Raw genomic sequence first — 16,289 nt, forward strand, 5'->3', positions numbered from 1 at the left:
AGGAGCAGGAGCAGGCGCGGGCGCAGGAGCAGGCGCAGGTGCAGGAGCAGGTGCGAGCCCTGGGCGCCGGCTAGGCCCGGAAGCTCCGGAGCCAGCGCGGCGCAGCCACCGGCGGAGACGCCCCCGATCTCAATTCTGCACCGTGTGCAGAGCGGGGCTGCGGGGCTTCACATGGCTTTTGTCCAAATGGACTCGTATCTCATTTAAAAAAATAAGTGCGTAAGTCAGATAGCAAAAGGCAAGATTCGCACGCGCAGTTTCCTCCCCATCGTACTCTGTCTGCTGGTGAACTCAGTGGCTCCTGTGTCCGCCATCTAAGTAGCCTTAGGTCCACGGGGCCGCAGTGGCAATGGCCCCGCGCCCACTTCCTGTTTCATGCGGGTTCACACTGACTCTTGCATAAGGGCTTTGTTCATGGTCTGGAGATGATGTGATACCAAGGTTGTGCTTTTGAAGCCCCCGTCCTGCAATCCTCGTCCACTGTCTTGGGAGCTGACGAGAGGCGCTCACAGAAGCCCACACCTCCCCCATCCACCCCTTTCCTTTGACACTGAAGCAGCAGTTCCTGAATGTGGTAAGGCAGAGCTAAGCGCGGGGCTGAGCGAGCAGCTGGGCGGGGCACACGGACAGCGGCAGGAGGAAGCGGACGGCACACACCGGCGGGGGGGGGGGGCGGTTCAGGGAGAAGACCCTGAACCCCACCGATTATCAGGAGTTCATCGGTACCCTGATTGCAGTCCATTAGGAAATCACTTATGCTTAGTAACCAAGAAATGAGCATTAATTAAAAACCTCCCCAATTGCCAAAGTGTTCTGCAGTTAGTTCGTAAGAAGGGAGAATGGGTGCTTGACACTTCACTTTGAAAGGTTTTATTGGCCTTACTCTTCCTCACAAAGGCTTTGCAGTTGTCTCAAGTCCTTGGGCCGTCGCGGAAGGAGGGAGGGCTGGGCTCAGGCGCCCTTCTTCTCCAGGAGGATCTTGTGCAGCTCGTCAGCGTCCTCGCTGGTCTTCACCCGGATCAGCATGGGAACCGGGACGGTGGCGTTCTTCTCGTCGAGGGGCGGGTTGGGGACGCAGACAATGAGCACGTTGTTCTTCCCGGTGCGGGAGCACGGCATGTTGGACGGGACCAGGACGTTGAGCAGGACGTTTCCTGCAGGGAGGCGACACAAGAGGCGCACATCAAAGCCCAGGTGCGGCTCCAGAAGGAGTGGGGGCGGGGGGCGGAGGCTCACCCTGCGATCCCAGCTACTTAGGAAGCTGAGCTGTGAGGACCGCAGTTCAAAACCAGCGCAGGCAGAGAAGCCTGAGACCCTCATCTCCAACAAACCACCGGAAAGCCACCAGTAGAGCTGTGGCTCAAGTGCAAGAGCACCAGCCCGGAACAAGAGAGCCAACGGGCGCCCCCGGCCCGGCTCTCAAGCTCTAGGACACCACAAACACACAAATCTGCCCCCGAGGCCAGCGAGGGTCACCGGGTAAGAGCCACAAATGAGACAGGCCGAGTGAGGGAAAAGGCCTGGTGGAGGCGGGCACGGTGGCCCCTCCCGCCCACTCCCGCCTCGGCCCTCCCAGGACGGAAACCAGCGGGCGAGGGAGACGGCTACCAGCAGCGGCTGTGCACCCCCTAAAGGAGGCGCCTACAATGTGGGGGGGGGGCCTGGGCTCCCCACCTGACGAACCGTAACCTGGGCACAGCTTCTCAGGAATAACAATACAAGTGTATAGAACGATGTAAGAAGGCACCCACCTAGATTGGTGTCCGCCCGCACTAGCAGCTGTGTTTTCTGATTTGCTGTAGGCTTCAGGTGCAAGGTGCCCACACCTTTCTCTTTAAATTCATTGTCTTTCTTGTAAAATAGTTTACACCTGTGGAGAAAAACAATCACCCCAATTCAAGGCTAAGTCGCTCTTCCAGCAGCCATTCCGTCCACTGGTGTAGCCAAGTCTGTGTTGCGCCGAGCAGGAGGCAGCCTCCCACTGGGTGGAGGCACGAAGGGCCCGCGGCGCTCACGCCTCCTGCTCCGGGCCCTCGGCTGCCCGAGTCCCAAGCTCTCTCCGGGGAGCCTTCGGGTTCTGACTTCTCAGTACACCTGAGTGAGCAAACGCTCGCAGGCAGGGCCCAGCGCTGAAACACTACGGACCCTACGGACCTGCACCCCGCCATCAGAACCCCTCTACTCAATCCGGGCAGAAAAAAATCACAGCCATGGCCTCACCAGAGGCCACCCGAGCGATCCACGTTACAGTAACTGGTGTCCCCTCAAAGTCCCCCAGATGTCACAGGGCGTGGTGACTGGCTAAAGGAAAAACTACTCACTAGAGTGGTTCTAAATTTTTATTAGAAAACATCCCAGAAAGCTTCCAAAGCAGGACAAACAGGGCTGGGAATATGGCCTAGTGGTGAAAGTACTCGCCTGATATACATGAAGCCCTGGGTTCGATTCCTCAGCACCACATATATAGAAAAAAGCTGGAAGTGGCGCTGTGGCTCAAGTGGCAGAGTGCTAGCCTTGAGCAGAAAGAAGCCAGAGACAGTGCTCAGGCCCTGAGTCCAAGGCCCAGGACTGGCAAAAAACAAACAAACAAAACATGACAAATATTTTCCACTACGTATCTTTGTACTAAGCAATCTCATTTAGTTATGAGGATCAAATTCCCCTTCGTGCTTTTTTTTTTTTTCCCCTGAAGAGTCAACTCTCATTTTAAATTAGCCAACGAGCATGCCTGGAAACCCTAGCTGCTGCTCGAGGTGGAGGTGCGGAGGGCCATGCTGGAGGCCAGCTGACACACGGTGAGTGGCCCTCTCCACCAGCAAGCTGCGCGTGGCGGCATCCCTGCAATTCCACCCACGAGGGACGCTACAGCTAGAGAAGAGGTGGTGGGCAAGGCTGGCCCAGGCAAACGAGACCCTTTCCAAAAAAGTAAATACGAGTGAAAAGAGCAGGGGCAGGCCTCAAGTGGCAGAGCATCTGCCTGGTGAGTGTCGAGTCCTTAAATCTAAATCCCAATGCGGAGACGGGGTGGAGTGGAGACAGCCAGAGCGGGAGGAAGGGGGGGAAGGGGGGGACTGAAGCATTTTCAAGCCTGCGCCAGCAGAGGCCTGGGAAGCATGGAGGACGCCCATGTGCGCACTTACTTTTTGGAGTAGAAAGCATCTTCTTCCTTCACCTCAGTCACCACCACCTTGGGGGGCTCGTCGCTCTCCTCCTCATCCCCACCTGGCACGGAACGACACCCTGGTGAGCCCCAGCAGCACTGCGCCCAGCGCAGAAGCACCCGCGTGCGGCTGAGCAGTCCACGCGGGGAGCGCAGCCCACGCTCCGCCGGAGGCGGCCGGGGCTCTCATGCCCTGCAGCGCAACCCAACACACACCCCAACCCACAAGGCTCCGGGCCCCCGCACAGCGCTAGGGACCCCCAGGACCACAGTGCCAGGGAGAGAGCTGTCAGAGAAGCCACTCAAGCCACTGGACAGCGGCTCACTGCTGCTGCGCCTGGGGCCGAGGACGCAGGCCCTCGTGAAGCAAAGGGCTTCAGTCACAGATCCAAACTGCAGGAGCCAGGGGGCTGGGAACGTGACCTAGCGGTAGAGGCTTGCCTCGCAAACGTGAAGCCCTGGGTTCGATTCCCCAGCACCACATGTACAGGAAAAGCCACAAGCGGAGCTGTGGCTTCGGAGCTAGAGTGCTAGCCTTGAGCAAAAAGAAGCCAGGGACAGTGCTCAGGCCGTGAGTTCAAGCCCCAGGACTGACAAAAAACCAACACAAATTGTAGGAGGATGAGGCAGAGAGGCCTAGCATCTCCTGGGAGTTTTGTTTTGCTTCAGCTCTGGGCCTGTGCTGTCCCTGAGCTTTTGGATCAAGGTTAGCGCTCTATCACTTTGAGCCACAGCACCACTTGTAGTTTTCTGGTGGTTCACTGGAATTCAGTCTGAAGGCCATCTCTGCCTGGGCTGGCTTTGAACCACAGCCCTCACAGCTCAGCTTCCTGAGTAGCTCGGATGACAGGTGTGAGCCACCGATGTCCGTGTGCTTTATTTTAAAATCAAAAGCCCTGCAATGGAGCTGAGCCCTCCAGGGAGCTGAGGCCTGGCTGACTTTGTGGGCGTACACGGCGACCTGCACGGCAGGCTCCACCTGATTAGGCACCTCTGGGATCCAGTGCAGTTCCTTTAGGGAGGCCAAGCGAGCGGACAGGAGAGGGGAGGGGAGGGGAGGGGAGGGGAGGGGAGGGGAGGGGAGGAGAGGAGAGGAGAGGAGAGGAGAGGAGAGGAGAGGAGAGGAGAGGAGAGGAGAGGAGAGGAGAGCAGCACAGACAGCAGCACTGCAGACCAGCGGCTGAGCGTGGCCCGCTCGCGCCTCAGGCCCAGGAGCAGACGCTGAGCTGAAGGCCTGGCCTTCTGCGGGTCTGGCCACTGATGACGCACAGAGTTGGAGCCGGCCCCGGGCCCATCTGAAGGGAGGCTGCAGCCAGACCCGAGAGGACACTGCATCTGTGCCGGGGGACAATCAAGTCTCTACTGTGAGAGCCGAGTCATTGATCCAGCCAAACCTCCAAGATATAAGCCAGTCGACTCGGTGGGCGTTCACGCTGATGGTGAACTTTTGAAGCAGAAGTTGTAAAATGGGAACAGGCCGCTTTTCTGTGCATGTTTGGTATGTTATTTGGGGGGAGGGGCTGAGCTGAGCCCCCACTCCCCCACTAGCTAAGCGTTTGCCAGTGACTGCTAACTGCAGCCTCACTGTCTATGTTTTACGCTGATCCTGGGGCTTGAACTCTGGGCTTACTTGGCTTTCTTTTTTCTTTTTGGTAGGTCACAGGACTTGAACTCTGGGCCTGGGCGCTGTCCCTGAGCGCTTCAGCTCAAGGCTAGCCTTCTACCACTTGAGCCACAGCCTCACTTCTGGTTTTCTGATGGTTAATTAGAGATAAGAATCTCACAAATTTTCCTGCTCAGGCTGGCTTTGAACCACGATCATCAGGTCTCAGCCTCCTGAGTAGCTAGGATTACAGGTGTGAGCCAGTGGTACCCAGCTTTGCTTGGCTTTCTTACGAGGAATGCTTGGCTCGTTTTTATTAGTTTATAGTAACTGCACAGTGGCTTCAGTACAATCTATCCATGGATGCATACACCGCACTTCGAACAGCTTCACCTCCTCTAGCAAACCCTTAGCCCTTCAGTATTACTAACAGTATTTCATTGTGTGATCTTCTTTTTTGCCAGGCTTGAACTCAAGGCCTGAGTACTGACTGTCCTGAGCTTCTTTTGCTCAAGGCTAGCACTCTATCACTTGAGCCACAGTGCCACCTCGTCTTTCCTGTGTATGTGGTACTGAGGAATCGAACCCAGGGCTTCATACATGCTAGGCAAGCATTCTACCACTGAGCCACATTCCCAGCCCTGTGTGTATTATCTTGCTATAGTGTTATGCAACTTTCCTCCTCACAGCTGGTGAAGTACTTCAGCTACGCTTCAAGACTGGCTCTTTCTGCTGGATAACTAAGATGGAGTCTCTGAGGCTTTTCTTTTCTGCCTCAGCTGGCTATGAACCTTGATCCTGTGGAACTAACCCTCCTGAGGAGCTCAGATTACAGGCAGAAAGCACCAGTGCCCGGCTTCCTTTTCTGTCCTTAATCCTTGTAACGACTCCACAGAATAGGCCTTACTCTACTCTACAACTCTGCCCAGTGTAACACATACAACGTAATTCAGATCTGCCCCCAAAGCCCGTGCTTTCCCCACTGAAACAAAACCTGTGCACATAGGAAACTTACAAGGGTCGGGCACTGGAGGCACACACCTGTGATCTTACCTACGCAGGAGGCTGAGACCAGACCATAGCGGCAGTGAAGCTGTGGCCCAAGTGGCAGAGCACAACCCGGAGGAAAAAGCTCAGTGAGGGCGTGAGGCCCAGTACCAGCAAAAACAAAGACAGAAACCTCAGAAGGACAAGCCTTGTTTACCTTTGCATGCGTTACCAACGCCTTCTGCTTGGCTCTCGGAGGTTTTAGCAGGAAATGGCGAAGAAACCGATTTGCTCTGAGTCGTATCTTTACTGAAAAAACCGGAGTTTCCAGGGGGAAATGAAAATCCAGTGAGAGACCCAGAGCTCAATGAGCCCAAAACCGAGCTATCGACTTTCTTGCCGAAGTTGAATGAGGCACTTGTTGCTCCTGGTCCCGGCTCTTTCTTTTCGGGCGCAGCCTCCCTCTTCTTTTCTAGGGTGGTCTCCGTGTGACTGCCGTGAAACAGAAACGTCCCCTCCTGCTGCAGCTTGGCGGCCGCGCACGAGGGCGGAGGCGGGGCCTGGGCGCCGGGGCCCTTGGCGTCGCTCTCGGAGCCGCTGCTGCTGCTGCCGCTCTCGCGCTGCTCCTCGATGGCCGCCAGGTACTTCTCGTAGTCCTTGAAGATGGGCGTCAGGTCGCACAGCGGGTTGGCGCCCACGTGCTTCACGATCCAGTCGCGCACGGAGCAGTTGAGGGAGGCCAGCTGCTCGCGGTAGGCGCTCCCCGTGCCAGCTTTGGGGGAGGCGGAGGAGGACGAGGACGAGGAGAAGGACGACGAGGAGGAGGAGGGCCGTGCGCCTCTGCCATTAGCCTTGGGGTCTGAAATGTTTTTATCCATTTTTATGGGGCCATTTACAGCAAAAGAACCTAGAGGAAATCAAAGTTTGAACAATCTATTTAGAGGCTGATTTACACCACGGCTTTGCTGTTATGTGTGTGCCAGCCTGGGCGCTGTCCTGAGCTCCGTCCCCACGGTTGGTGGGAGTGACGGGGCTCAAGCGCTTGGCGGCTCGCTGCAGCCGCCCAGGGTCAGGTCTCGGCCTCCCACTCTGCATCGTTTCCCACGGAACCCCAGAAGCTCGTGATGACCGACTCCCTCAAAATGAGACACAGGCCAAGACCTCTGCTCCCCGCCGCTCCGGGAGGGGAGGCTCTGGCCGGGCCGGGAATATGGCCTAGTGGCAAGAGTGCTTGCTTCCTACACATGAAGCTCTCGGTTCAATTCCCCAGCACCACATATATGGAAAACGGCCAGAAGTGGCGCTGTGGCTCAAGTGGCAGAGTGCTAGCCTTGAGCAGGAAGAAGCCAGGGACAGTGCTCAGGCCCTGAGTCCAAGGCCCAGGACTGGCCAAAAAAAAGAATGGACAAGGGGGCTGGGGATATAGCCTAGTGGCAAGAGTGCCTGCCTCGGATACACGAGGCCCTAGGTTCGATTCCCCAGCACCACATATACAGAAAACGGCCAGAAGCGGCGCTGTGGCTCAAGTGGCAGAGTGCTAGCCTTGAGCGGGAAGAAGCCAGGGACAGTGCTCAGGCCCTGAGTCCAAGGCCCAGGACTGGCCAAAAAAAAAAAAAAAAAAGAATGGACAGAGCGACTTGCCTTTCATGCTGAGCTGAGCAGCGAAGCGGCAGGCAGGCAGCAGAAGCAAGCGGGCTCTGAGCTGGTGCAGAGGCTCGCGCCCCGCCTGCCTCCCTCTCTGTCCACCGCCCAGGTCTCCCCAGGGCCCAGCCCTCAGCTCGTACTGAACGCATCTCCATCAAGTCATCTGTAACCAGGAGGTGGCCTGGGCCACGCCTACTCACCAAAGGCCGCCTTGGAATCGGCCGCCGCCCTGGCACTGCTCAAGCTGTTTCCATTTGACAATCCTTCCAGAGGCTTCCCTCCAGCACAGCCAAATCCAGAAAACCCTCCTCCTCCTGAAGGCACAACCAAACCTTTAAAACCTTTAAAGGCCCCTCCACTATCAGACTGAAATGAAGAAAGAGCACATGTTAGGCAGGCAGACTGTTGGCATAAAGCTAGGTAAGTGACAACTGTGTCTCATCCAAACAGCACTCAGACCCCAGGCTTGATTAGCACGGCCAGCACGGGAAGCAGCACCACAGCCAGCATGAGGCAGCATCGGCGAAACAGAGTGGGGACACTTCACCCCGGAGGAGTGCTCTGCTGCCCAAATCCTTCCTGACATAGCCTGGAGAATCGTTTAGCTTACATACATCTTTACAAGCAGGTTATGGAGGGCTGGGGGGAGCTTATACGGTAGAATGCTTGCCTGGCAAGTGTTATAGCCCCAGTTCAAACCCTAGTACTGCTAAAGAAAAGCATTATATATGTCTAGAAATAAAGACTAAAATGATAAACTCATCTAACCTACCACACAGCCTCAAGTAACTGAACACATTCTCAACACAACTAAATGCCGATAAACGTTTTCATCAACTTTCCCCAAACACCTAAAGCAGCCTTAAAAACAAGCAAGTCAGATTAACTAAAAGACTTGGAACTGCGATCCTCAGACCCAGCCACCCCAGCAGCTGACATCACAGGTGTGAGCTGCCAGGGCCGACGGTTCATGGCAGTCTGAACAGACAAATCCATGAGACTCCTATTTCCAGACCAACTAGCAAAAGCCAAAAGGGGAGATGTGGCTCAAATGGTAGCATGCTAGCCATGAATGAAAAAGTCGAGTGAGCAAAATGACTGAGAGTCAAAGACCCTGAGTTCAAGCCTCAGTGCTGGCACACAAAACCAAACCCGCTCTGGGCTGGAGCAATGGCTCAGTGATAGTAGCTACCTGCCCAGCAAAATGTAAGGCCAGGTTCAAACCCCAGCTCCTCCCAAAGGAACAAGAAGAGAACTTTGACCCTGCAAAGCTGTGTTCATTCTGAAGCCAGCCCTGCCGGGTCCGGCCTCACCAGACATCCAGGCCACAGACCCACTCCAGCTCCAGGGGGAGGAGCGGGAGGGAGGAGGCGCAGCCCCGGAAGCGCTCGTCCCCGTGTCTGTCCCCGTGTCCGTCCACCTGGGCACAGGCAGCAGGCAGCTTCCACACCGCACCGTCACGCTGGAGAAGGCCACACCCACCGCTGCCCACGCAGCTCCACCCAGCTCCTCACCGCGCCCCACGCCAGTCCTGCCTTCTGCCTCACTTCCTCTTAAAACTGTCACTCAGCGTCAATGTATACATCTACCTTTACCACTGAGGAGTGGCCTTTAGGGCACAGATCCCGCCATCATTTTTTTTCTATTTCCCACAATCTACACAAGTAAGCATTTTACTTTTTGGTGCCAGTACTGGGACTTGAACTCAGGGCCTCATGTTCTTGCTTGGCTTTTCCACTCAAGCCTAGCACCCTACCACTTGAGCCACTCCTCCACTCCAGCTTTTTAAGTGGTTAGGTTAACTGGAAATAAAAATCGTATGTACTTTTATTTGCCTAGGCTGGCTTTGAACCTGGATCCCTCAGCTATCAGCCTTCTGAGTAGCCAGAACTGCAGGTAGGAACCATTTGCGCCTGGCCAGGAGTAAGCACTGGGGGGGGGGGAGAACTTATTACATGCTGGCTGCTCTCAGAGGCACAAACACTCACAATTCAGATGTCACATTAGTTTTTAGCAGCAAAAGTGTAAATCAGCACTCACTTCAAACCCAACATTTCTACGCCTGGCTTTCTTTATGGCTCGGTTCTTCAAGACTTCTTCACTGGCCACTGAGAATGTTCCCACCTGCAAGGGCACAAAGCACACAGCAGAGGTCAGACCCAGGAAGCGCAAGCGCTGAGCAGCACAGGACAAGCCTGTCTCCTAACAGGAGGCTTACTGTAAATACTGGGAACACAGATAACTGAGCGGCATGCCCAAAGCCTCCGGCTCACAGTTATTATCCATAGATTCCCGGGGATTCCAATCCAAGTAAGGCAAACTGTGACTGTGTGAGAATCCACACAGGCTTCAAGTCCCAATCCAGAGAGAGGGATATGTAAACAATAGCTCTAAAAAGATAACTTTGGCACAGACGTATTCACAGCTAGATCTTCAAGTACTTCGGATATATATTCTCAGATACTAGTGATAAAGTTTGCAATGAAATTGTAACTTGCTTTAGAAATATAAGCTATCGGGCTGGGGATATGGCCTAGTGGCAAGAGCGCTTGTCTCGTATACTTGAAGCCCTGGGTTCGATTCCCCAGCACCACATATACAGAAAATGGCCAGAAGTGGCGCTGTGAGTCAAGTGGCAGAGTGCTAGCCTTGAGCAAAGAGAAGCCAGGGACAGTGCTCAGGCCCTGAGTCCAAGGCTCAGGACTGAAAAAAAAAACAAACAAAAAAAACAGAAATATAAGCTATCACCAAGTACCAGTGGCTCACGCCTATAATTCTAGCTACTCAGGAAGCTAAGATCTGAGAGTTGCTGTTCAAAGCCAACCTGGGCAGGAAAGTCTATGAGACTCGTATCTCCTATTACATAGCAAAAAGAGTGGAGTGGCTCAGTGGTAGAGCACTAGGCTTTGAGCAAAATAAGCTCAGGAACAGGGCCCAGGCCCTGCGTTCAAGTCCAAGGAATAATGAATGCATGGCACACACCCTCCCACCCCAAGTCAGGCTCAAGTTGTGCTAGACAAACCAAATGAGCACGAGGCCTTGAGTTTAAAACCCATTACCAGCACAAAAAACAAAAAGAAAATACAACAATAAAAACCCTATCAAGTCAGTTTGGCTTCCCTAGACATACAGAACATATCCTTATAAAGCGAGAGAAGAACATACCAGCTAGGAACTGGGAACATGGTCAAGTGGTACAGCTCTTACCTAGCAAGCATAGAACCCTAATTTCAAACCCATTGCCCACCCCACCCCCCAGGAAGTTTAGAAACAGTTCCACAGTCTTATGAACACAAATTTCAAAGGTTAACTTAGCTACAGATATGCTTAGTAAAAAACACTAGACTTCAACTATGTTCCATTCTTTTTTTATTCTTATTTTTTTTTGCCAGTCCTGGGCCTTGGGCTCAGGGCCTGAGTACTGTCCCTGGCTTCTTTTTGCTCAAGGCCAGCACTCTGCCACTTGAGCCACAGCGCCACTTCTGGTCATTTTCTATATATGTGGTGCTGGGGAATCGAACCCAGGGCCTCATGTATATGAGGCAAGCACTCTTGCCTCTAGGCCATATTCCCGGCCCCCCATTCTTTTTTTTTTAATGGAGTTTCATTATGTAGCCCCAGGCTGGCCTTGATCTTCCTGCCTCAGCCTCCTGAGTGTTGAGATTAAAGGTGTTTGCCACCACATCTAGCTTGTGTTCTATTATCACTGGGGGAGAAAAGTAAGAGTCTTTCCATGCAAATCTTTTGATTTCATAGCCACACCAATCTCAGCTGCAACACTGGAGCTGCCATCGGAATTGCAAATACAGCAGAAGCAGAGCCAGTCGGAGCTGGGCAGGTGACCTCAAAGGTCACCACATGGACAGCAGACTAACATGGTGACAGTGGACCATGATCCTGAGTCTCACCACTGTGTGAAATTCTGGAGGAAGACGCTCCTGCAAAGCAGTTGGTTACACACAAGGACTAGTGGGCAGCACATGGAATGAACAGCCGAGTGCTGAGAGCACAGAGTCAATGGACGCACGGCAGTTTGTCCACATGCTGATTCTGTCTTCATCCTACTCTAAGTCTTTCAGGAGAATTCCAAAACAATTCACATGGAGACACCGTAAAAAATATTGCTTTTATGGAAACCGCTTTACCTCTTCAGCTTCATCATCCTGATCCCAGTTCCTATCTGTCAATTCCTTCTCGGCGATTCTTTTGGCCATTTTTTCCAATCTAAAAAACAGGAAGAAAAAGTCAAGTTTTATATCCAGTGCAACTACGATATGAAGATGGCACAGGGACACCTAATGAAAGCTGCTGACAAGGGACTGGGAGCAGAGAAGGAGAAAGCCGCAAGAGGGTTATTTGGCGCAAAATGTAATATATGCACATTATGAAATGCTACGATGAAACACCCTGGTGCAATCAACCAATACACATTAAAAAAAAACACAGGGGTAAAATACGTTCTATGGGGGCAGGGTTACAAGCAGGAGCAGGTTAACGAGAGTAAAGACCAATGTGGTTGAAGGTGCGGGTCAAATGTGTTGAGAAGTGGGGAGCGGGAAAGGAGAGCGACAGAGGGGCACTGGCTACACGCGTGCAAATGTCATCATGAAACTTCCTGTACAACTAACGTGGCACTGGCTACACACGTGCAAATGTCATCATGAAACTTCCTGTACAACTAACGTGCATTTAAAAAAAGAAAAAACTTTTCTCTCTAGACCAAGATACAGCTCCTGCGGAGAACGTAAGAAGCTTACTCTAGCACGAAACAGACCTTTCCTGAGGCCCATGGACGGGGCGCGGCTGCAAGGGCTGCGCGGTTAACCATGCAGCCGGGAAGGGCTGTAGGAAGAGGAGCTCAAGCTCTCTTCCTCAACGGCCCTCAGACACGCTCCGCTCCGCGAGAAAAGACTCAAAGGGGGGCTGGGAAGGTGGCTCAAGAGGTGGAGCGCTTGCCTAGCACGCACGAAGCCCTGGGTTCCATTTCTCAGCACCACGCACGCATAGAAAGACAGAAGTGGCGCTGTGGCTCAAGAGGCAGAGGGCTAGCCTTGAGCAAAAAGAAGCTCAGGGACAGTGCTCAGGCCCTGAGTTCAAGCCCCAAAACATAAAAAAAAATAAAAAGTGAAACTCTTAAAAAAAAAAAACCAAATCAAATGACACAGCCACTGACTTCTAGAAATCTAGTCTTGGGGCAGAGTCCAAGTGGTAGAATGCCAATTACTTACCAAGTGTGAAGCTCTGGGTTCAAATCCCAGTACCACCAGAAAAAAAATTAATCTAGAATCTTTGTATGATATAGTATATATAGGTACCAAAGTCTTGGCTAACTTACTCTATGCAAACTACATTTACAGTCATTTTTGCCACAAGTTTTTTTTTAATGAATGTCTTGACTTGAATTCAGGGCCTGGGGACTGTCCCTGAGCTTTCCTTGTTCAAGGCTAGCACGCTATCATTTAAGCCACAGCTCTGCCTCAGTGACCTTTAGATCTCAGCCTCCTGAGAAGCTAGGCGTGAACCGCCAGTACCTGGGCATTTTTCATATTTAAAAACTGTTTAAAGATTATTCTTTAGTTTATCCTCCGGTAAGCACTTTAGTAAGACACTGGAAATACTTTCACACCATGAATACTTTTCTTTAGCCTAACACTTGATAGAACCCCATGTGTCCCAAGATTTAGTTGCTCCAAAAGAGGCAAAAGCTTAGCAAAAGCTAAGACCCCATCCACAAACTCAAAATACCACTGTGGATGTGTTAACACTCAAAAGAACGTATAATGCTTCCAGCCCTTGAACTCTCCCGCAACCATGGGCATTAGAGGAAGTGGCTGGAGTTGGCAGACTGTTGGAATTATCTTTGCCATTTTATTCATAAATGGTGCTAGTGGCCATCTCTTGCAATTTCCAATTTTTCTTCTGATTCTAGTATCATTTCCTTTGTTGTAAATAAACAGCAATAGCGAAAGAAAAAAACCAAAACACTAGAACCAGCTGAGAGCAGTCACTCAGAATGGACAAGGAAACATCCCCTTTCTCTCACTGGGGCTGGGGAGGTGCCTGCCAGGCACAGGTGAGGGCTGATCAAGCTTGCCTGGCCTTCTTCCTCATCCATCTGCCCTCAGAAACTCAACTCCGGAATAAGCATGCTAGAACATCAGCATCTAAGTCAAAACAGCCAGTCACTGGTGGCTCACACCTGTAATTCTAGCTACTCCAGAGTCTGAGATCCCAGGATAGCAGTTTGGAGCCAGCCCAAGCAGGAAAACTCATGACTCATCTCCAGTGAATCAGCAAAAAGTGGAGGGGAGCTGTAACTCAAGCTGTAGAGAGCCAGCCTTGAGCAAAAAGGTAAGGGACACTACCTAGGCTCTGAGTTCTAGGACCAGCACACACACAAAAAGGACATGCACTTACATATCATCTGCTGTTGTACAGCATAAAACTTAAATGGTGACATTCCAGTCCTTCAAAAGCTGGTGCTTACAAGCTTTCAGCCTTTCTAAAAAATATATAATTTTATTGTTATTATTAAGATGTTATACAGAGGAGTTACCATTTTTAAGTCCGGTAGCCAGTGCATTTCTTTTGACAATGTCACCTTTTCCTTTGCTTGCCCCTAGTTTACCTCTCCTGTCCCTGCCCGAAAGTTAAAGAGTTCATTTTCTACCTAGTGTATACTGGATACCACGACTGCATTTGTTCTCCCTTCCTCCCATCTCTTTCTGTGCCCTGCTTTAAGCCCCCAAGACAAAAAAAAAAAAAAAGCAATCGGTGTTTCCATTTAGGCTTTCAGCTTTAAATACATTCTAATCATTTTCTCACACGTTTTTTGATTATAAAATGGTTTAAAAGACCAAATACTATAAAATACAACCTACAAGACTTATTAACTACACTTTTAGTCATTAACCGGGAATTCTCCTTTTGGGCTCATGTTTCAAACATAGGAATAGATGCAACTCTTCACTGAACTGCTCCCCCACCAAGGTCTCCATGGATTCTTCTGGCAATTTTCCTATTCATTAACTAGCGTCTCCACCAGAGGGCACAAGAGGGGTTTAATTAGAACAGTCATGGTTTCTTTCCACTTAGAGGAGTACTGACAGTGGATTTTATCAAAGGAGAGTTGGGGGATGAGGGTGAAGACGCAAGCACAGGGTAATAAGGGTAAAATCTCACTCGTAACTGCGACTACAGCGGTTAACACACCTTGGCAAATGTAGCTGCTTCCGAGGTTAATCAAATAAGCATATAACAAGGAGGGGGGGTGGGGGGAGACAGGGATCTCAGTTTTGTTTAATGAAAACTCCCAAAGCACCAAACCTGTCCAGCTCACGGACATTCTATCTGCTGGTAGGACGTCATCTGTAGTATTACTGAGCTGAGGAAAAAAGACACAGCACGCTGGCATGCCAGGGGCAGAGCCACCATCCCTGGCTTAAGTTAACTGTCGTGCCTCACCTTACCTGCCGGGTGGAGAAGGTGGTTGGGAACATCAGCCTAGTTAGTTGGGAAGGGCTTTAAGAACTGCCCAAGGCACACAGGCTTTGTTAGAAAGAACCTGGTGTCTCCTCCAGAACTTGCACAGCAGCAGTCCAGCCCGGGGAGCAGCGGTTAGCCGGTCAGTTTTGCCAAGTTATTATTATTTTTTTATAGCACGCCAATATTTTTATTCCGAAGCATGACACTTCGGACCATTTCCTCGGGAGAAAGGCGGCGTGCGGGCTCGGGCGCACCGTCCACGGAGCGTGGCGAGCTCGTCCCGCCCGGCACGCGGCTCCCCGTCCGCTGGGTATGACCGGGGCGAGGGCGGCCCCGGCCCCGGGCGGCTGGGAGGGGCCCCGGGGCCTCGTGCCCCGCCAGGCGCCCACCCGGCCGGGCTGGCGGGGCGCGCGCGTGCGCTGGGGCGGCGGGCGCGGACGCCCCCCGGACGTTACCGCAGGACAAAGGCCGGGCCGCGGGGCCGCCGCCGGGCGCAGTCCCGCCCCGGAGCCGAACGCCGCGCGCGGCGAGGGGACGCGCCGCGGGGAGGCGCCGGGGCCGGAGCGGCGGACCGGGCACCGGCCCGGGGGCCGCACCGCGCCGCGCCGGGAACCGCCGGCCCGCCAGGCGCTCGGCGCCCGGGAGCGCGGGAAGGAGCGCGGCCCCCTCCTCCCGCCCGCCCCGCCCGGCCCGCCGCCCTCACCTTCCCGGAGGCCGCCGCCACTCTAGACGCGCAGTGGGCGCGGCGAGGTCCGCACGCGAGTCCGAGGCCGCGGCCGGGCGCTTCTTCCGGGGCGCTGGGAGCCGGGGAGGACTCGATGGTCGGCAGGCCCGGGGTCTCCCACACCATGTCCCCGGGGGCCGGGCGGCCGCTCAGACGCCGAGGGCGGGGAGCCCGGCCACGAGCGCGCTCCGCACCGCCATTTTGTAACTCGGGTCTAAGCTTCAAATCAACTCGGCGGGTAAAGGGGGGGGCCAAAAAAAAAAAAGAAGGAAAGAAACGCCCGCGTCTGGGCACTGCGCAAGCGCGGCGGAGCTCAGGCGGTGTCGCCTCCTTCCGCGGACGCGGAGACGTCACGCGGCGCATGCGCGTAGCTCCTCCGGCGCGACCGCCGCCAGCGCGACGCGCCCGTTTCGCGCATGCGCGTGCGTGCGCGCGCGCTCGGGCCGTAGCCGCGGGAGTGGGGCGTTCGCGTCGGCCGCCGGGGCACGTTGGTCACGTGCCGGCCGCGGTCCGCATTGGAGGCGTTTTCCGCGCCGGAGTTGGCGCGAACGCGGCTCGCGGTGGGCGAGGGCGGTGCGGAGCGGGGCGGGGAACGCGGAGCCCCGCTGCGGCTCGCGGCGCCCCTGCCCGGGTCCGGACGGGCCGCCGGCACCGGCGAGCCGCGGGGGGGGGGGGCGGGGGAGCCG

General features: G+C 53.9%; 2 protein-coding genes across 2 annotated transcripts in view; one reads left to right on the top strand and one right to left on the bottom strand.

Moving 5' to 3' along the window:
• Kiaa0930 (KIAA0930 ortholog) overlaps window positions 1-8,776 on the top strand; it is a 47,032-nt gene extending 38,256 nt beyond the window's left edge. The window contains exon 12 of the mRNA XM_048354009.1: window positions 8,765-8,776. The gene's annotated coding sequence lies outside the window, so the exon portion shown is untranslated. The remainder of the gene's footprint in view (window positions 1-8,764) is intronic.
• Nup50 (nucleoporin 50) lies at window positions 848-15,856 on the bottom strand. Its single transcript, XM_048353990.1, has 8 exons — window positions 15,583-15,856; window positions 11,540-11,618; window positions 9,435-9,518; window positions 7,595-7,760; window positions 5,968-6,657; window positions 3,141-3,222; window positions 1,752-1,870; window positions 848-1,154 (listed from the first exon to the last, which is right to left on the bottom strand). The coding sequence occupies exons 2-8, from the start codon at window positions 11,606-11,608 to the stop codon at window positions 952-954; spliced, it is 1,413 nt and encodes a 470-aa protein (XP_048209947.1). The 5' UTR covers window positions 11,609-11,618; window positions 15,583-15,856; the 3' UTR covers window positions 848-951.
• Between the last annotated feature and the right edge of the window lie 433 nt (window positions 15,857-16,289).

The sequence above is a fragment of the Perognathus longimembris genome, chromosome 1 (genome assembly GCF_023159225.1).
Source record: "Perognathus longimembris pacificus isolate PPM17 chromosome 1, ASM2315922v1, whole genome shotgun sequence".
Taxonomy (NCBI): domain Eukaryota; kingdom Metazoa; phylum Chordata; class Mammalia; order Rodentia; family Heteromyidae; genus Perognathus; species Perognathus longimembris.